At 40.0% G+C, this 22,021-nt stretch overlaps 1 protein-coding gene across 1 annotated transcript in view; it reads right to left on the bottom strand.

Annotated features, from left to right (window-relative positions):
- Positions 1–22,021, bottom strand: part of HYDIN (HYDIN axonemal central pair apparatus protein) — a 345,392-nt gene that overhangs the window by 143,515 nt on the left and 179,856 nt on the right. The window contains 4 exon segments of the mRNA XM_070770879.1: positions 1,225–1,368; positions 8,265–8,408; positions 10,246–10,519; positions 14,439–14,677. Coding sequence (XP_070626980.1) covers positions 1,225–1,368; positions 8,265–8,408; positions 10,246–10,519; positions 14,439–14,677 — 801 coding nt within the window.

Genomic DNA, 22,021 nt, shown 5'->3' with positions numbered 1-22,021 from the left:
TTCTTTCATTTTATCATTCTGGGTGGCTTTCCTTTTGAACATTTCTACTTTTATCTTATTAAGATTTCAAGAGGTACAAGATGGGGTCTGACCTAAGACAGAGAAAACTGCTCGTGCCTGGATTTTCATTCTCATCCATTTGTTTTCCTCTGCTCTTCAGTCCACTCTTGGTCTCCTCTTTGAACCTTTGTATCTTGTCCTTGAGCTCTTTTTAAAGACAGGTTATATCGTCTGTCATTTCTCTGAGGCTGTAGAAAACTCCCTGTTTGTACTTTGTGTTTTTCTTTGCACAGGTTCCCTCGCAGGAGATTTTCATCTGCCTCTTGCTTATAATCATCTTCTCCTTTTATTTTTCTGTTCAAAGACCTCAGCTGTTTTCCCCCTCCCAGCAGTCATGCTTGAATGAGACCCTAAAGAGTCAGTGAGGAAGGAAGGGCGGGGGAGGGCGGCGGTGCAGTCTGTCTGCAATACCCTCTCATCCACTGGCTTATCCCCCATCTCCCACAAACACTTGTCTCCCCGAGCATGTCTCTGTGTCTCAGTCATCTCCACTCATGTTCCACAGCAAACATCCTTCAGTCACAGGCTCCCTCTACCGTGCCTGCCCTTCCTGTCTCCTCCATCTCATTTCTCCATTAGGTGTCCCCCTGAGAGACTGAACACGATGGAGTGTGGGGCTGCCCTCTCCTTCAATCCTCTTCCCTCTGCAGCACCACCTGCTGCGGGGCCCAGTCATTCCCTCTGGTGTCCGCACATCCAGCCAAGGATGGATGATCTCGTGGGACTGTTCAGGGAACACCACATCCCCAGACGGTGGGCCAGGGGAGCTCACAGCCTCCTCCTGTGGCCTGGTTCCCATTTCTCAGTATCTGGAGATGTGCTGGCTGGTTCAGGGCCTGGGCTTTGAATTTTGGTCAAATTTGAGGGACATTAAGATCTTTTCTCTCATTGCTGGGAAGTCACTGTTTTCTAAAGATCAGCTTCATCATCACAGGCAGGAAAGGAAGGATCAAAATAGTCAGTGAGAAGTTCTTACATCATTAATAATAGCTTTACTACCAACTGATACCGAAATTTGACTTATTTTAGATTTTTCCTCTCTGTTTCCAAGATTCTTTACACTTTTTTTCTGGACTGACATTTGGCAGTGCACTGATACTGTTCTCTTCCTTTATCACACACATGGCTCCCCGCTGGGAGTTCAGACATCCTCTGTCTAGTTACCTCAGGAGTTGAGGGCAGTAGGGATTTATCAGTCTCGCAGATAAAGAAGGGTCCACCTGTTGAGAGCAACAAGTTCACAGGCAGCGTGGAAATGTTCTTTATGGCCAAGGGCTGGTATTCAGGTTCTAGGATAGTGTTAGGTTTCTGCAAAAAAAAAAAGAGGAAACAAACCACAGTAAGCCTTTAGCAACAAAGGTCTGATATTCATTGTTAACAGCTGATTTAGCCTTCTCTCTGTTTATATCTATGGATGTATGGATTTATATTATCTCCATCTATCCACCCATCATCTAAATATAGGTAATATGTATCTATATATTACATAGATTCATGTCTCCGTGGTCTACCATACATTAACAAGGGATTGATATAGATGAAAATACAGGTATAGAGTTGTCTATGTATGTATCTATCTATCTATCTCACTAGAAATGATCCTACGTTAAGCCAGAAAATACAGATTAGATTGTCTTACTTCCTTGTTACCTGGTTTAAAAAAACCCTAGATAAGTCATGCCTCTGAATAGAACCACTACTACTGAAGCTTCCACAGCATCATAAAACAAAAGTTTAAAAAGTTAGTGGTATTTTAAGGAAGAATCCATGCACCACTATAATGAATAAAACATTTTTTCCTTACACAATATTTTTTTCATGCTTAAAACACCCAATTTGCAAATATACTCACCTTGCTATATCAGAAATGCTCATAACTGTTTTCTATAAAATTTCCTGATAACACTGGGAGAGGTGATTTAGAAGCACCTTTCACTCTCTTAGATCAAATTTCATTTTTCAACTGGAAAAAGCATCAGAAATGGATCTTGAACTGGAAGTTTCTGTTCAGACTGAAGTTTTCTCCTTCTGACTCTGGGATCCACATTATTCCTTATGTATCTTGGAAAGGGGGTCCTTTAATATCAGTAGGAGGGGACCGGAAACCTTAGTCTCTGGCCTCCAACGACAAGCTCCCTCTCACTCCCTGTCTCCTCCAACAACTCTAGCTTATTTTTCCCAGGCCTCAATGTTTTGATTTGCTTTTTCTCCTTGTTTGAATTTAAGGTAAATGCCCCTGATTCCATGTTTTTCTCTGTTTCTGCTCCTTTGCTCAGCATAGTCTTTCCTCTACTGGGCTTTCTGAGGGAGCTAGGGTGACCAGTGTCCATGATACCTTAGTCAGTTCAGGCTGCTGTAATGAGTATCACAGACTGGGTGGCTTAAATCGGCAGCCATTGATGTCTAATAGTTCTGGAGGCTAGCCAGGCCAAGATCAAGGTGCCAGCACATCCAGGGTCTGGAGTGAGCCTATTTCTCGGTGTGTGGACAGCCGTCTTCTCACTGTGTCCTCACATGGCTGAGAGACAGATCATTTCCCTTGTCCCTTCTTATAAGGGCACTAATTCCATTCATGAGGGCTCCACCTCCATGATCTTGTACTCTCAAAGCCCACTTACAACACTATATAAGGAATTAGGACATCAACATACGAATTTTGGAGGGACACAATGTTCGGTCCATAAAGTTGGCTTGAGCCTTCTGCCTCAGTTGCACCCCACTAGCCCTTTGTGGATGCCTGACGTTCCTTCAGTGTTCAAACCTCCCAAGAGAAGCTGCCACTGTTCCTCTCCCTCTAACATGGTGACATGGGTCCTGGGTTCACTGTACACTCGCAGACTGCATATTACAAGTTGGGGAGGGATGGAGCAGCACCTTCAACCTTCCTCCCAGCCTGCTGGGTCACTGCAGGTAACTTTGAAGAGAAAAAGCCACACTCGGTTGTTTTGGCAAGAGGCCATTTAGAGGACAGTGATGAGAAAGAGTCGATGCACGGAGAACATGCTCTATTTTAAAATGACCCCTTCTGGCTTGTTTGTCTCGCCAAATATCAGCAGACAGGATTTGCTGCTGGACTTCATGAAGCAAACTGACTGCTAGTTTCAAATGACCTTTTCAATCCCACAGAGATGTGGTTTCATCTCTGTGGCTTATGAATGGTATAACAGTTACACAGTAGATCAAAACTGAGGAAACGGTTATAGAAAAATTCTTCTCATAGGCAGGCTTGGTATCATTATAGTCTAATGTGCTAAATCAGATACTGCCTTGAGCCGAAAACAAGGAGACAAGAATGGATAACTGGGTATTATGCAATTAAACCTGAATACCAAGACCTAACAGGTCTCCTGCACATCCTGGGTAATGAAGTCACATTTCTTCATTGCCCCTGATACGGATTCAATGTGAGCAGGAAATGAACAATGAAAAATACCATAGTGGGGCAGATTGCAAACTTGTGACATTTGGCAGGAAGTAGAGAAAGGCAAAAACAAGCAGGGCCTTATGACTCAATTCATTTCTTAGTTCAACAAGTTACTGTCACATTCAAAATATTTGCTGTTTTATTCCAGTGATAAACCCAAACAAAAGACATTTAAACAGGAATATGGCTTAAGAAAATAAAGAAAAGAAAAGGGACACTATCCACACATGTTTATGAGCTTTGGAAAAAATAATCTAATAAGAAACTAAGCTGCATACACTGCAATGTCTTGCACATTGTATAGAGTAACTATTCAATAAATCTTCACTGAATTTTCTCTGAATGGCTACATTTAGAGAAAATATGATGCCACCAAATTTGGTGCAGCTGTCACCAGTAAATATCCTTCCTGATTACTTTAAAAAAGGAAGAATTTAAAACAGCAATGAAAACTTGATAGCTGCAGCAGCAATTCTTGTAGTATTTCCTTTGTGTCTCAGGGAGACTGTAAAGTCAGTTTTAGTTCAGCTCAGTCTCTCAGTCGTGTTCGACTCTTTGCGACCCCATGGACCGACTCTTTGCGACCCCATGGACCGACTCTTTGCGACCCCAAGGACTGTAGCACGCCAGGCTTTCCTGTCCATCACTATCTCCTGTTCCTTGCCCAAACTCAAGTCCATTGAGTCTGTGATGCCATCAAACCATCTCACCCTCTGTCATCAACCTCTCCTCCTGCCTTCAATCTTTCCCAGCATCAGGGTCTTTTCCAATGAGACAGCTCTTCACATCAGGTGGCCAAAGTATTGAAACTTCAGCATCAGTCCTTCCAATTAATATTCAGGACTGATTTCTTTTAGGATTGACTGGTTTGACCACCCTTTAGTCCAAGGGACTCTCCAGAGTCTTCTCCAACACCACAGTTCAAAAGCATCAATTCTTCAGCACTCAGCTTTCTTTATGGTCCAACTCTAACATTCATACATGACCACTGGAAAAACCATAGCTTTGACCAGATGGACCTTTGTCAGCAAAGTAATGTTCCTGCTTTTTAATACACTTTCTAGGTTGGTCATAGCTGTCCTTCCAAAGAGCAAGCGTCTTTTAAGTTCATGGCTGCAGTCACCATCTACAGTGATTTTGAAGCCCAAGAAAATAAAGTCGTTCACTGTTTTCATTGCTTCCCCATCTATCTGCCATGAAGTGATGGGACCAGATGCCATGATCTTAGTTTTCTGAATGTTGAGTTTTAAGTCAATTTTTTCACTCTCCTCTTTCACTTTCAACAAGAAGCTCTTTAGTTCCTCTTTGCTTTCTGTCATAAGGGTGATGTCATCTGCATATCTGAGGTTATTGATATTTCTCCCGGCAATCTTGATTCCAGCTTGTGCTTCATCCAGCCTGGCATTTCGCATGATCTACTCTGCATAAAAGTTAAATAAGCAGGGTGACAATACATAGCCTTGATGTACTCCTTTCCCGATTTGAAACCAGTCTGTTGTACCATGTCAAGTTCTAACTGTTGCTTCTTGACCTGCAAATAGATTTCTCAGGAGGCAAGGAAAGTGTTCTGGTATTCCCACCTCTTGAAGAATTTTCCACAATTTCTTGTGATCCACACAGTCAAAGGCTTTGGCGTAGTCAATAAAGCAGAAGTAGATGTTTTTCTGGAACTCTCTTACTTTTTCTATGATCCAACAGATGTTGGCAATTTAATCTCTGGTTCCTCTGCCTTTTCTAAATCCAGCCTGAACATCTGGCAGTTCTAGGTTCACATACTGTTGAAGCCTAGCTTGGAGAATTTTGAGCATTACTTTGCTAGCATGTAAGATAAGTGCAATTGTGCAGTAGTTTGAACATTCCTTGGCATTACCTTTCTTTGGGATTGGAATGAAAACCGACCTTTTCCAGTCCTGTGGCCACTGCTGAGTTTTCCAAATTTGCTGGCATTTTGAGTGCAGCACTTTCACAGCATCATCTTTTAGAATTTGAAATAGCTCAGCTGGAATTTTACCACCTCCACTAGCTTTGTTCACAGTGATGCTTCCTAAGGCCCACTTGACTTTGCACTCCAGGATGTCTGGCTCTAGGTGAGTGATCATACCATTGTGGTTATCTGGGTCATAAAGATCTTTTTTGTATGGTTCTGTGTATTCTTTCCACCTCTTCTTAATATCTTCTGCTTCTGTTAGGTCTGTAGCATTTCTGTCCTTTATTGTGCCCATCTTTGCATGAAATGTTCCCTTGCTCGTTATCTCTAATTTTCTTGAAGAGATCTCTAGTCTTTTCTAATCTTTCATTTTCCTCTATTTCTTTGCATTGATCACTTAGGGAGGCTTTCTTATCTCTCATTGCTATTCTTTGGAACTTTGCATTCAAATGGGTGTATATTTCCTTTTCTCCTTTGCCTTTTGCTTCTTTTCTCAGCTATTTGTAAGGCCTCCTCAGACAACCATTTTGCCTTTTTGCATTTGTTTTTCTTGGGGATAGTTTTAATCACAGTTTCCTCTACAATGTCATGAACCTCCACACACAGTTCTTCAGGCACTCTGTCTGTCAGATCTAATCCCTTTAATCTATTTGTCACTTCCACCATATAATCATTAGGAATTTGATTTAGGTCATATCTGAATGGTCTAGTAGTTTCCCCTACTTTCTTCAATTTAAGTCTGAATTTGGCAATAAGGAGTTCATGGTCTGAGCCACAGTCAGCTCCCAGTCTTGTTTTTGCTGACTGTATAGAGCTTTTCCATCTCCAGCTGCAAAGAATATAATCAATCTGATTTTGGTATTGACCATCTGGTGATGTCCACATGTAGAATCATCTCTTGTGTTGTTCAAAGAGGGTGTTTGCTATGAACAGGGCATTCTCTTGGCAAAACTCTGTTAGCCTTTTCCCTGCTTCATTTTGTACTCCAAGGCCAAACTTGCCTGTTATTTCAGGTATCTCTTGATACAAAGTCAGTTTAGCATCCTGTAACTGAAACCGCAATCCTACTTCTTCTTCATTCTCCACCAGTGTGTGAAATGTTAGAGTTTTCGCTTGTCTCTAAGTGCTGACACATTATTTGTTGACTTGAATTGAATCGTGTTAACACATCTCATAGAGCATATAGCCAATAAGCTCTCTTACTCATCTCCTGGCAGAGCACTTTATGCATAGTGGGTGTTCAACAGGTATTTATTTAATATGAACAATCTTACAGAACACGCTACTAGAACAAATGATTCTGAACACTCTCCTTCAAGCCTCTCTTAATAAAAGGAATCCCAGTTGGTTCCCTCACGACCTAGGTAGACACTGCCACACCCAGACCTTTCGTATGACAGCACAGATCATACCTGTGGGATCTTCCTTAAGGCTTGGTCTTCCCTGTTGACTGTGAGGTTCAACACTACTCACTGTTGCATCTCTATGACCCAGCACAGGGCTTGGCACACAGTAGGTCTGGATACATATTCCACTCAGTGGCCTGTTTCAATGAATACATCTGACCATGTCGCTCCCTTCCCCAAAGCCCTCCAATGGTCACCCGGAGCAAATCCCAAAGTTCACAACACACGTCCCAGTCATGCCACACACATCTGGCCCCTGCCCACTTCTCCAGATGGACTTCATTGTCATTCTTGGCATAATCTCTGTCTAAGGTGGACTTCCAGCTTTTTTATGTTGACCAAGCTCTTTCCTGACTCAGGCGCTTTGCATGTGCTGTTCCTTACAATTCTCTCTCCATCTCTCATCACCAGACTGCTGTTTTTCAAGTCCCAACTTGATGTGTTTGCTCAAGGAAGTCATCTATTACCTCATGCACAAATAAGGTCATGTCTCCTGACACATGCTCTCACTGCACCTTGTATCTTTTCTTCATAGTACTGTTTAGGACTGCCATTTAAATAATTAAATTTTCATAGTTTGTTTACAGTCTGTAACCTCAACCAGTGTGTCTCAGCTTTGACTATGTCAGATTTTCAGCACCAACATAGCCCTCCACACATACCTGTTTTGAATAGTAAATAATTTTCTGCTGGAAACCTGCCTAGGAGTAGGCTGAGTCCTGCTGTGATATCTCCCTCTCCTTGCAACCATGTCTGCCCCCTGCCCTGAGCAGCAATCATACCATCTCTTCCTTGTCCTGGGCCTCCCCCACTTACTGCTCACCCTTAATGGCACATAAAGTCTTATACAGGTATAAGCACATGAATTAAAGAATGTGAATCAAATAGTTTAAGTCAATGATTTTCAAGCAGTATTAGGTGATCTACAAAATAGCTTAATTTGTCTCTCAGTTTCCTCCTGTATATCACAGGAAAGATATCAGAGCTTCCCACATAGATTGTTGTGAGGGACAACTGGGAAATGTGTGTAATGAACATGGCTCAACGCCCAGGACATGCCAATCAAAAATGGGTAGCTATTCTAACTGGTTACTGTAATTATCAAAAATTCTTCTCCATCCATTTCTGTACTATGATGTCAATTTTACCTATGTAGAGTAAATGATGGACTGAAATGCATTTTCAGTCCATGGAATATCCCTTCATTTTGGTCTTATACATCAGAAATGATGGAAATAGAATTTCCATGGCAATTCACCTTTCAAAGGAATGTAGGCTTAGATTAGGAATTTTTAGTTGAATGTGTACTGGCCTCTGAAGTTGAAAAAACACTTGTGGGGTGTGGGTCTAACAGGATTCCCATTGATTTAGCTTCCTAAATGAAAGTGAGAACATGTGGACTCCTGGCTGGAGAGTGCCCGGCCCTCTGCTACACGGCCTCACTGACCTTCTCCAGTCGGTAAACGAGCTGCTTGGTGGAGAGCTGGATGAATGGCGCCACAAACTCACAGATGATGCTCACGGTCATCACCAGGCTCTTCCCCTTTTGTGTCCCAATGATGGTGTGGCATACCAGCTTTTCTTTGACTACCTGCGGACAAGATATACCAGCATTTGTAGACCCTCCACAGTTCAGAAAACTTACTTCTCAACCATCAGCAAACATTCTCAACTACTGGCCTGGGGACACCAGGGAAGAGCACAGTTTTCTGAGCAGTGCATGTCAGGGAGGGGTCTCTGTCACAGTTAAAGCCTGATTGGTTAGATATGGCCAAGGCGGATCCTGTGTCTACTTCTGACTGTCCCTGAGGGCACAATCAATTTACATCCGGTTCATCCAGTGTGTTTATGGAAGATCTATTATGCATTTGGGCTGTTAGGGACTGGATACAGTGATGGACGAGGCAGATAAAAATCCTTCATGGGCTATCACTGTGCTGTACACCTGAAGCTAACACAACAATGTAAATCAACTATACTTCAGTTAAAACAAAAAATCTTCACAGTTCAACAGTAGTTACACAATTTCGTATCAAGCTAGCTGGAAACTGACTGGAACAATTTTGCCTTACATATTTGAATATTTAAAAATCATATATGGTAACTAATACTTCTTTGGGCCCAAGAAGCCTAGATTTTTATAAAGTAGAAAGGACCCAAAGTGAATTTATATCATGAATAGCCTTTATTGAAGACTGGCTAAGGTTTCAGATGTTAATGAATTCAAGACTCATCTCATTCATGTAGCAGAACTTGGAAGAACATTCAGCAAAGCTTTTAGTAAGGCTACAACTGAATTTAGAACCCCAGCAGCTCAGATTTAATGGCTTTAAAAATAGGCAACTCCTGACAATGACATTGTAAACACGTTCCTGCAATGGACCATCAGTATTGAGCTGAGGGGCTGCTTTCTATTCATCTTCACATCCTCAGTGCCTACTGTGGTGTCTGTCGTGTGTACATACTCAGTGAAAGTTGGCTGAACCCCTCAATAACAGAGAGAAAGAACACATTATACATGCCACCATGGGAAATAACTGTCTTTAAAAAACTGAGGATGTGTTTTACCTGAAAATATTCTGTGAAGAAACAATTTAAGTAAGACAAAGTGACCCTGTGACCCCAGAGGAGCTAAGCAGTGGACCAGATTTCCCATCTCATCTGCTAGGAGACAACTTATTACTGTTTCCTTTTTCATGAGGAGAAAGTTCAGCGTCACATCCTAATTTGCTAACATGAGCAGAAGCTCAGGTAACCACCGTTTCTTATTCACAAAGTCTGTCTTTGTGAAGAGGCTTATAAATGATTTCAGATTTTTATGTTTTTGATGGTTTCTAACCTCCATGAGGTGATAAGAATAAACACATGGTTGGATCTGCCTAAATGTCTTTAGCAGAATGGTGATAATGTGAATAACAGCAGAATATCAGAGTTGAAGATAAATGTGGCTCTTTTATTCATACATAAAAAGGTGATGATTATAAATGTGAATCTTTCAACTCAGGCTGAGAGGAAAGGAAGTGAAGACATTCCAATACCTGGATAGGAGAGGCAGGCAAGAGTAACTATAAAAACATTTTTTAAAATAAATATTAAGTGAATACTGCTATGTGTTAATAAGGGGCCTAGCTTTGGCTGAATGCTGGTTGTCCCTCCACCAGAGACCTACTGGCTTTGTTGATTTTGGGGATGAGAACCTACTTGAAATGGTATTTTAAGATTGGGTTCACAGCAGCTGTAGAAACAAACAGAAAACTCCACAGTGCTGAGCCTTGAATGGAATGGGTGCTGCCATGGTAACACAGTGCTGTATGCAATCCTTGAGAAACCATAGCCTTCCTTCAGATAAATGTCAAGAGACTCACCTAAGAAACACAGTAAAGATTTATTTAGGAGAATAACAGCTTCTAAACATGTCATCCTCTTACCCTGGGAGTGGAAGAATAGCCTTCGAGTATCACGTCGATTGTCTGGCCTGGGGACAGCTCCATCCTGACGGGGTGGAGCTGAAACACGGGGCCGCGAGGCTCCCTGGGTGCCGGGCAGCACTGGACCTGGGGCTGGCTCTTAGCACGATCCTCCTTGGCCAGCTTCTTCTTGCTCAACTTTTCTTTTGGACAGAAATCTTCATTCATCCAGAATAACTGTTGGGCCCGACGTCCCTTGTTGGTCAACTTGAAGTGGTAGTAATAGGTGTCCAGGCTGGAAAAGAGGAGGGAGGGATTCACAGGACTTCCCTGTGGGTTGTTCTATTCAGGTCTACACCCTTGGGACTTATTCCTCTGGAAGTACTTAAAAAGTGAGCAAAAAAATAGACATTAGTATTTTTTTTTTTTGTAATGTAAAAAGGCTAAACAGTGATGCTATTGGGAGCTGCTACAGTCATAGGACAACGTAGCATCTACTCATAGAGTCATTAGTAGTCCCGGAGTTGCCATCACCAGGGAAGCATTGTGGGGAAGTGGCTCCATCCGTCCTCAGTCCTTCTCATCAGGAGAAGCCACCATAGAACACAAAGATACAGATCATGTGAAAACCACTTTCATTTGCAAGAAACGGTTCTGAGGAGTGAAAATAAAATACCACCTGGAGGAGCAGCTTATTTCAAATTGTGTTGAGTAAACTTCTAGTGACCAGTACAATGCCTTGTGATGGACTCCATTTGAAGGGAACTTCAAAGAGAAACAAAACATCCTCTAAGCCTTACAGTCAAGGAGACAGTAATAGATTAGGACACCAGCCAGCCTGGTCATTTTTCTTAGACTCGTGTGCTTTAAAGATGCTAATATTTCATTCACTTATTCATTCATCTGTTCCACAAATAAAGCACCTCTTTATTGTCTGGTTCTTTGCCAGCTACAGGGATTTATAAGATCTTGGAGGTGGTTTATACGTGTTTTTGAGTGTTTTTTTTTAAACTGATTATAAGCTTACTTTAAAATATTCTTTTCAGGGAAAAACTCATCTCAGGACTTTTTACATTTATTTTTAATTTTGAGGGACTTTGAGTTTTCATCTCATCTGGCCCTTCTTTGGAAAGATGTCATATCTAATAAGCAAGCTGAACCTTGATAAAAAATGAGTGCCAGTTGTCAGGTATAACCATTTTTATCTAAATATATGTCCAACAGAGCTTCCTCATTGGAGTCTTTGTAGTTAGACTTCATGGCTAAAAGTACACTTTTGGGGGAAATAACAAGTAGTAAATACTATAGACTATGTAGGGTCTCTGTCACTTACTCACGGTATATCTTTTAACCATCACAGCAACCCAGGAATAATAAGTATATTTACTCCCATTTTATTGACAAAGAAACAGAAGCTCTGAAAACTTAAAGTTGTTGTTCAAAAATATGCCATCAGAAAAGGTGACATCTGGGTATTTCTTTAGATCTTATGCCCCCAAAATTAGCAAATGTTTCTGGTAAGGGACTGAATAATAAATATTTTAGACCTTTTGGGCCTTGTGGTGCATTACAACTACTCTACTCTCCATTGCAGTGTCAAAGAAGCCATAGAAGATACATGTATATGAATAGCCACGGCTGTGTTCCAATAACACTTTTTAAAATTTATTTTTAATCTGAGGATAATTGCTTTACAGTGTTATGTTGGTTTCTGCTATACAACAACACGCATCAGCCATAGTATACATATGTCCCCTCCCTCCTGAGCCTCCCTCTCACCCCCATCCCATCCCATCCCACTAGGTGGTCACGGAGCACTGGGGTGAGCTTCCTGCATTGTACAGCATCTTCCCACTAGCGAGCTGTCTAACATATGGTTTTGAACATGTTTCAATACTACTCTTCCACTTTGTCCCACCCTCTTCTTCTCCCACTATGTCTACAAGTCTGTTCTCTGTATCTGCTTCTCCATTTCTGCCCTGAAAATACGTCCAATGACACTTTATTTATAGAAACAGGCAATGGGCTGTAGATTTCCCACCTTTGCTTTTGATGACTCTTCTGCAGATTGCTGGCATCAAGATTTTATGTCAGAAAGAAGGACAGTAGAGTTTAGGCAGAGCAGAAATTGGCAGTTAAAAGCTATAGATTGCTTCTGTTTTCATAGAAAACTATCAGCTAACCCTCCAATTCTAGGAAAGCATCAGAATATCTTTTGGGGCTCAGTTCATTTCAGTCACTCAGTCATGTCCAGCTCTTTGTGACCCCATGGACTGCAGCATGCCAGGCTTCCCTGTCCTTCACCAACTCCTGGAGCTTGCTCAAACTCATATCCTTCGAGTTGGTGACACCATTCAACCATCTCATCCTCTGTCATCCCCTTCTCCCACCTTCAATCTTTCCCAGCATCGGGGTCTTTTCCAATGAGTCAGTTCTTTGCATCAGGTGGCCAAAGTACTGGGTTTCAGCTTCAGCATCAGTCCTTCCAATGAGTATTCAGGACTGATTTCCTTTACAATGGACTGGTTGGATCTCATGCAGTCCAAGGGACTCTCAAGAGTCTTCTCCAACACCACAGTTCAAAAGCATCAATTCTTCAGCTCTCAGCTTTCTTTATAGTCCAACTCTCACATCTATACATAACTACTGGAAAAACCATAACTTTGTCAGTCAAGTAAGGTCTCTGCTTTTTAATATGCTATCTAGGTTGGTCATAGTTTTTCTTCCAAGGAGCAAGCATTTTTCAACTTCATGGCTGCAGTTAGCATCTGCAGTGATTTTGGAGCCCAAGAAACTAAAGTCTGTCACTGTTTCCATTGTTTCCCCATCTATTTGCCATGAAGTGATGGGACCAGATGCCATGATCTTAGTTTTTTGAATGTTGAGTTTTAAGCCAACTTTTTTACTCTCCTCTTTCACTTTCATTAAGAGGCTCTTTAATTCCTCTTTGTTTTCTGCCATAAGGGTGGTGTCATCTGTGTATCTGAGGTTATTGATATTTCTCGCAGTAATATTTATTCCAGCTTGTGCTTCATCCAGTCTGGCATTTCTCATGATGTACTCTGCATATAAGTTAAATAAGTAGGGTGACAATATACAGCCTTGACTTACTCCTTTCCCAATTGGGAACCAGTCTGTTGTTCCATGTCTGGTTCTAACTGTTGCTTCTTGACCTGCATACAGATTTCTCAGGTATTTGACACTATTTGTAGATTAAGGAGAACATGTAATTAAGTCTGGTTTGCAATATAATGTTTTCTATAATTATATCTGAATGCACTTAACAAAGAAATCTGGAAACAGAGGCATGGTACGCAATGACAATGCCCTGGCTTATGGTTAACATACAGGAAGAGACGGTTCTCCTAATATTATTTTGTCAGGCACACCTTCTCTTAACACAGTGTGTCCATCTTGGTTTCAGGGCATCAGACCGGAAGGCAAGAGCATCCCTTTGACATCTGTTCACAGTATTGAAACAAACAGGCACCAATTCAGCTGGCTCCTGAGAGTCAACTTGTGACAACTTGTGACTCTTGTGAGGAACCATGAACAAATTCCCACACATACCCTCCATGGTTAGTATTCAAACCCCAGACATTTTAAGAGTTACATTTACATCATTCTGCTCAGAGGTGTCTATACTGTACCACCTGTTATTCAAATATCTAGGCTCTCTAGCTTTTCCTGAGTGATCAGGTGAAGCCAACCACAATCATTTTGATTGTTGGTGCTATGGTAAGGAGGCAAGCAGAGGACATGACACAGGAAAAAATCACTGGCTTTGCAATACCTGAAAAGACACATTTGTAATATAGTTTTACCTTCCCAGTTATACTCTATTTATGTTATCACTAGGTTGCATCTTTATTTTCTACATTCATGGAGAGATGTTAGCAAATTGTATTGAAATCAAAGAAGAGAAATCATGGTTGAGATTCTAAATCTGTCACAGAGAATCCACTCTAAGTTTTAGAGAACACCCTGCTTACGGACCATCTCTTCTCTAGTGCAGAGGGACACAGCTTGCAGTATGTAACCAAACTAAGACTAGAAAATGTCTTCTTATGGCTGATGAACCACCTGGAGGAGGGAAACTGAAGATGAGGAGGCTAGTTCTATTTACTTAAAAATAATTTTCCGAAGGAGAAGTGGTGCTTGGCTTATGCAATATATATGATATGTATAAAAATTGGTCCATGATATTTCTTTACCTAAAGTGTGCTCCCAAATTGAGTTCTGGTGCAAAGGGCTTATCTGAAACAATGGTGGAGCCAACTCCTGAAGCCTGGACAGGAATTCGGTAGGTGTTGCTATCTTCAACGTCCAAAACGATTGTGTCTTTGAATGTCAGTATGTCGTTCAAGTTGGCGGTCAGTGTCAGTTCAACATCACTTTCTGGGGGAACCATGCCTTCCTTGGGCTCAATGGTCCAAAGGGACTTTTTGTGTGCCTGCAAAACAAGACTACAAGTTAACTGTGAAGATATTCTTGGCTTTTCATTCTGCACATGTCAAAGCCCTCTATACTTCAGATGCCTGGCACTGCAGAATTCAACATCAGAGACAAACATTTTTTTGAATCAAAGCAGCTGGGTGTTTGTTGGCTTTTCTTTTTTTCAAAAAGGAATATGATTCTGAAGAGCAAACCTACAATTCTACTTTTGAATGCTCTGGGAAGATTCTTTACATCCTTTTTGTAAGATGACAGCTCAGCTCTCTAACAAACTTATACTAATTATCTGCTCTAATCTCCAAACTCTGAGACACCAACAGAAGGTGCAAAATCCTTCCTGGAATTTGGAATTTTTAAAAGAAATGTTTTTCAAGTGCAAAGTTTTCGTGATGTTATAGTAGGGGTGAACAGCTTTCATTAATAAAAACAATGTAAAATCATCTTGGTTTCTATTATTTCAAAATAATCAATAGAATTTCATTTGCTAAAATTCCAAACTTATTTTAAAACATGTTACAGGACTAAATAATAGAGTTGGAAGTGACTCCCACCAGTGTATTCCCTTTAACTGCTTAGATCCTCATAGCTCAGTCTCTTTCCTCCCCAAGGTCTTTGACTGAACAACACTTCGAAATGTAGCTTATGCTTACCATCACATTTTAAGTTGAAAACCTTCCCCCTTCAGTACTCTTTATACTTTTACCCTGCTCCATTTTTTACCATCTTCTAACATAGTACATGGCTGACTTATCATTATCCTTCTCTCCTTGCACTACAATATACATTCTCTGTAGAAGGGATTTTTGTCTCTTTTGTTATAGTTGTTCTTTTATCTATAATTATGCATGGTACATAGTAGATGCTTAATAAGTATTTGTTAGATGAACTCATATATCTGCCTTTTAATCAAATCTTGTGATGTTAGAGAACTCATTTATCAACTAAGGTAACGTATCCCTGGTTTTTAACAATCCATAATATCTGGTATATCTTCCTTACACTAAGCAGAGATCTGTTTGTTTTTGACCTTCCATATACTGGTATTTTGGAGAAGACAATGGCACCCCACTCCAGTACTCTTTCCTGGAAAATCCCATGGATGGAGGAGCCTGGTAGGCTGCAGTCCATGGGGTTGCTAAGAGTCGGACATGACTGAGCGACTTCACTTTTTCATTTTCATGCATTGGAGAAGAAAAAGGCAACCCACTCCAGTATTCTTGCCTAGTGAATCCCAGGGATGGGGGAGCCTGGTGGGCTGCCGTCTATGGGGTCGCACAGAGTCGGACATGACTGAAGCGACTTAGCAGCAGCAGCAGCAGCAGCAGCATACTGGTATTTGGTCCACTCCCTTGGAGCTAAATAGAAAAAATTGAATCTCCCTCTTTTGTTTAACAGCCCTTCAAATTACACCTCCAACTTAAGAAGAAAACCTCTTATGGCTCCAAAGTAAGTTGAAAATTTGGCTAACGTGTCAAGAATTAAAAAAATGACTCAAGCTATAAGCACCTTATTTAAAAATATAAACTCTGTGTCTTTGGTGTTAATCTACTTTCCTAGGCTGCTTTTAAGACTTTTCTCCTTGTATTTGATTAATTATGGTGCAGTTTTACCACAGTGTGTCCAGTTATGAGTTTATTTGTATATCCTGCTTGGAATTTGCTACCCTTCCAGAATCTGTGGTTTGGTATCTTTATTTCTGAAAAATTCTCAGCAATTTGTGTTTAAATACAGTTTCTGACTCATTCTTTCTTCTTTCTTTATATTACTCCATTCTATGTGGGTATGACTTTCCTAGTGTGTCCTCACAGGCTTCATCTGCATTTTCCATCCTTTCTCTCCCTGTGCTTCATTTTGGATGATTTCCTCTGAGCTGTCTTCCAGTTCAATAATTCTTTCTTCAGCTGCATATAATTCACTGTTAAACACATCTAGCATATTTTAATTTCAGGGTTTTTTTTTTATTCAGTTTTATTATTTACTTTTCTTTTTATACATTTTTCAGCCTTTGGAGATCTTTTAAAATTCTGATTATGACATTCAACTTATTAGCTACTTTTCCTCATCCTTCCCAGTTATCTACAAATTTGATAAGCAAATTGTTTTATATGTACTTAAAAGGAAATACTTTTTAAGTGCATATACCAAATACATGCTCAGTGGTTCTGAGGTCCAGATATTTTGGGACACAAAAATATCCAAAGCACAGTTTCTGCCCCCAAGAAGCTGATAATAATGACATTCAGAGAGACAACCATGCAAAACAAAAATGCAAGTCAGAAGAAGGCTACAGTGAATGTGTCTCAGGGAAATATAAAGAACAAGCTGCATTTTTGGAGCAGAAGATACTGAAATTCTTTGTATGATAAATTTCCAGACACATTTTCTTTTCTGTCTAAATATGAAATTGAGCTTAATTATCACAGAGTGTGATCCTTAACTATATTATGCCATTGCTTAATAAAATTCAATTTGTTCCATTCTCATTTTACATGTAAACAGTATCTCAAAATTAACACAAAGCACCATATCCCTATTTTGATTGTTATATTATTTAAATTAATTCTAACAGTACTGTTTTGTTTTGAGAAAAAAAATACTCAGAAATATTTATATGAGTAAATATTCATAGAAAATATTTAACGATGACTAACAATGCATTGGGAAAAGGCTGAAAACAGGAAAGATGTAGAGATCATTTCAAAACTTCCAGGATAATAATGGAGTGGCAAAATCAAGCTTTCCACTCCATTGAAGAAGAATCTGATTATCCCCTCATGAATCTTCTGTGGCTCCCTGTACTCTTCTGAGTAAGGAAGCTCTGAATAAGCTCTCTTTAAAAAAAGCAGACAGAAGAAAACAACAATTTAAAAACAAATGTAAAATATACTCTACGGGCTGGATTTGAGAGAGCATTCCAGTACAAAGTTATCCTTCCTCTATTTAATTTCTATAGTGTATTTCTCTTAGCAAAAGGAAAAAGAGAAATGTAAAAACACATGTAGCTCCATGAGGGCTGAGGTTCAATGTAAAGTTACAGATCAGAAATCTCCTGGGTTTGGAATAGAGTTGTACTGATTGATGTTCATTGTAAATAAGAAGAATGTATTTTGCAATTTGCAGTCAAGAGTTAGAAATTTCAGTAGGCAGAATCTTGTAGGATGACAGTGCCTTGGAATGTCTCCATAACCCACGTCTAGCCCCAGTGTAAACTCAGAGACTGGATTTGGTCAGTGGGCCCTGAATGGTCACCCTCTTGGGAACAGGGTCACAGGTACTTAAATAAGGAGAATCTAATATTTAAACCCAAATGCCAACTTCCCAGTTAACAGCTGAGGAAAATCCTATTGCACAGATCAGAATGCTAATTAAAATTTTTCTTGGCTTGAAAGTCTGCATGGGAACTAATAAATTGCATTTTAAAATTCAAATAAATTAAATGAAGCAAAGAAGAACAGTTCTCAAGATTATAAATTGTTTATAAAGAAGATGTAGATGAATGATGAGAAAATTTTAATTTTAGTATTAATGGAAATTATAGATTTAACTCTAAGTCACAAGTCCTACTATTATTCGTAACCTTTTAATATGGGACATCTCTAGAGACATAGATAGAAAAGAAAACAAACATTAAATGCCATACTAGATAAACTAGGGCTGAGATAAGATATTTGTATGCTAATTATCTCTATTCAGAACACTTGCCAAAAGAAATGTTGATGTTTGTATGACAAACTATTTCTCCAAAATATTTAAACTTTTCTCCTCATAGTAAATTAGCCCCAGTGAAATACTTTTAATATTAAGAAAACAGTAAGCAAAGTCTGCCCTTCTATAAAATTGACTTGTACTTGTGCATAATTTTATCCTAAAATATTAGTGACAAAAATAATAATTCTCATAAATTTAATTTGGGGGATTATAGATCAATTATTACTGGCAAGATAAACTACATGATTGAATATCGCTATATTTTGCTCATGTTTAGGCTCAAAGAAATAACTTCTTTGCATCTTCTTAATTTATCCATGTTTTAAAAAACAGTGTCTGATAGCCCAGTCATAGCAATGTAGGCTTATTCTAGCATGAACTGCAAAACTCTTACATGTATAACTGATTCACTATGCTGTCCAGCAGAAGCTACACAAGATTATAAATCAATTACACTCCAATAATTTTTTTTAAAAATAGATAACCAAAAAGGACCTACTGCATAGCACAGGGAACTATACTCAATGTTATTCGATAACCTATAAAGGAAAAGAATCTAAAATAGAATACACATACACAAACATACACACTTCAATAAAAAGTTAAAAAAAAAAACAACAACAAAAAACTCATAGCTTCAACCCATTTCCCAGTTCCAAAACCACAGTCATATTTGTACGTATTTGTCACAGCAGTACTCCACTCTCAGCATCAGTATCTGTCTTAGTCAGCTGCTATAACAAAGTACCATAGACTGACTGGGTGGCTTATAAACTACCAAAATTTATTTCTCACAATGCCAAAGACTAAATCCAAGATCAGGGTGCCAGCATGATTGAGTTCTCCTGAGAGCCCTCTTCCAGACTGAAGACTGTTGGCTTTTCCCTTGTGTCCTCACACAGTGGAGAGAGAGCAGAGGAAGTAGCTCTCTTTTGACCCTTATTAGGGGACTAATCCTTTCCTGAGGTCTCGACTCTTATGATCTCATCTAATCCTAATTACCTCCCAAAGACCTCACCTCCTAACACCATCACACCAGAGGAGAGAGTTTCAAATATGAATTTTGGAAGAATACGAACAATCCAGTCTCTGACATTCTGCCCCAGAGCCCCCAAATCCATGCCATTCTCATATGCACAATATATCCATTTCATCTAAATAGCCCCCAAAGCACTTGCTTGATTAACTTGTTTGGTTTCACTGGTTCACAGCTAGAGAGGAATTTTACCTCAGGATGAATGTACTCTGAGTCTTATTCATACCTGATTTAGTTGATAGTTAGCTAAGACTCTAGACCTTAGAGGTGATACTAGAACAAGTTAAGGCTGTTGGGATGGAATGAACTTATTTTTCATGTGAGAAGGACATCAGTTTGGAGGAGCCAAGATGGAATGTTATGAACTGATGTTTTGTGTTTCCCCCTAAATTAATGTTGAGACCCTCTCCTCAGTATGATGGTATCAGGAGGTGGGGCTCATGAACCAGATTACTGTTATCCTTAGAGTCACAAACCCCAGAGGAGGGCATGACAATCCACTCCAGTATTCTTGCCTGGAGAATCCCCATGGAGAGAGGAGCCTAGTGGGCCATAGTCCATGGGGTTTCAGAGTCAGACATGACTGAGCAATTAAGCACAGCACAGCACAAGAGTCATGAAAGATTTACTTCATCTACTCCACTCTGAGGATACAGTGACAAGTTATGAGTCCCTGGGGTGGAAGAGGGCCCTTGGCAGAATTCAACCACACTACAGAAATAAATTTCGGTAGTTTATAAGCCATCCAGCCTACTGGTACTTCATTATAGTAGCCTGAACTAACACACAGTCCCAAAGTACAAATACTAATACCTTCTAACATATTGGGCTTCCCTGGTGGCTCAGATGGTAAAGAATCTGCCTGCAATGTGGGAGACGTGGGTTCAATCCCTGGGTTGGGAATATCCCCTGAAGAAGGGAAACCTACTCCAGTATTCTGGCCAGGAGAATTCCACGGACTGTATAGTCCATGGGGTCGCAAAGAGTTGGACATGACTGAGCGACTTTCACTTCTAACATATTAACCATAGGAAATAACACAAAAGTGAGTTCGAAAGAGCTATAAATGCAGATAGATGCTTTTAAATGAGTCATTATAGCTTCATTTCATTGGAGTTTTTATTATTGTACATAGGAGTCTTTGATGTATCATTTTCAGTCCGATCTACACAAAGTTATATATGGAAATAGATATTCCATGCTTGAGCAACCAGCTCTTCTCCTTACTTAGAACTGCTTGTTTTACTTTCAGTCTTTTTAGTCTAGGCTTTTATTTTATTTTGTCAAAGAGTTCTTTATCTCTTTAATGAAAAAATTAGTAAAATAATACAGCTGGCTCCAAGGAGAACACAGGGACTTGTTTATATAGCCAGTGAAAGGAAAAATTGCTGAAATACAATTGCTAATAAGTTAGATATTTAATTGCTTGATCTCCTATAGAACAATAAAAAGACAACATTTGATGTAATCTTTCACATTTCTAGAGGTCTTTTAGAATTTTAATGTCCAGATTGACTTTGAAAGGCACACAGTAATCTGTTTAGGTGATTATTTTAGATAAAGTAATGTCAATTGCTATAAGGGAAAGACCCCTGACACTTAATGGCTTTAAAAAAAAAAAAACCATTTATTTTATTATTATTCCTGTTCTCATGTATTCCAGTTGCTGGCAGGACTGAGGATGGGTTTCTGTTCCATTCAGGCATTCAAGGGCCCCAGCTAAATAGAGAACGTCATGTTTAATTCATGGCTTCTTTGGCAGTCTGGACACTGACTGACATCTGCCCAGCCAATAAGAAAATAAAGAGAATGGAGGCTCGAGGGCCAAGATTTTATGCACCAAGCCTCAAAGTGGCACAGATCACTTCTGCTCACTTCCACTGGCCAGAGCTCAGTCATGCAGCCACACTTAACTCCAGAGCAGGCTGGGAAACGTCACCCGCTCTGGTTCAAGAGGAAAGGAGGACAGGCATAGTGAACTATAAGCCACCCTCTGCTACAGCAACTTTGTGGGTTCAGTCTACTGTCATATTCTTAGGTCTTCCCCAACTGCCTTAGATCGTAGATTTTGGAAGGTGAAGAGTTCACTCCACCAGAACACAGAGGTAGAAGTATCACATTTCAACTTCTCTGGGAATTTCAGGCCTGGAGTTCATATCTATCTGCTGTTAGGACAAATGGAGGAGCAGCTAGGAGAAAAAATAAAAAATGTTCTAGGCAGGATCATCTCATTCTGATGGCCCTTCTCCCCAGATGTGTGGCCTTTGAGCACTCTATTTAGTTTGAGGCTTAGCTTACAATTAAAACATAAATCAATGCCATTTTTGTTCTTCTTTTATCAAAAAAACAAATGCCTTTCATAAGAGGGCATTGTGAATGTCAGCTTTTGTGTTCTAACCATTTATTTTCCTCCTCTAGCTAGTAACACAGGTCAACCCTCTGTCCACGGTAAAGAGAGGGTGTCACCAGCATAAGTGCTGTTTCAAGTCAGGGGACATTAGTTTTCAATGGATGGGCACCATTTCTATTCTGATTCCTGCTGACACAGGTTGGCTGCTCTGGAAAGAAGACCTGACGTTGCTTTCCAGGGCTGAAGTG

Source organism: Bos indicus, chromosome 18 (genome assembly GCF_029378745.1).
Source record: "Bos indicus isolate NIAB-ARS_2022 breed Sahiwal x Tharparkar chromosome 18, NIAB-ARS_B.indTharparkar_mat_pri_1.0, whole genome shotgun sequence".
NCBI classification, from domain to species: domain Eukaryota; kingdom Metazoa; phylum Chordata; class Mammalia; order Artiodactyla; family Bovidae; genus Bos; species Bos indicus.
This window is presented reverse-complemented; position numbering and strand designations above follow the sequence as displayed.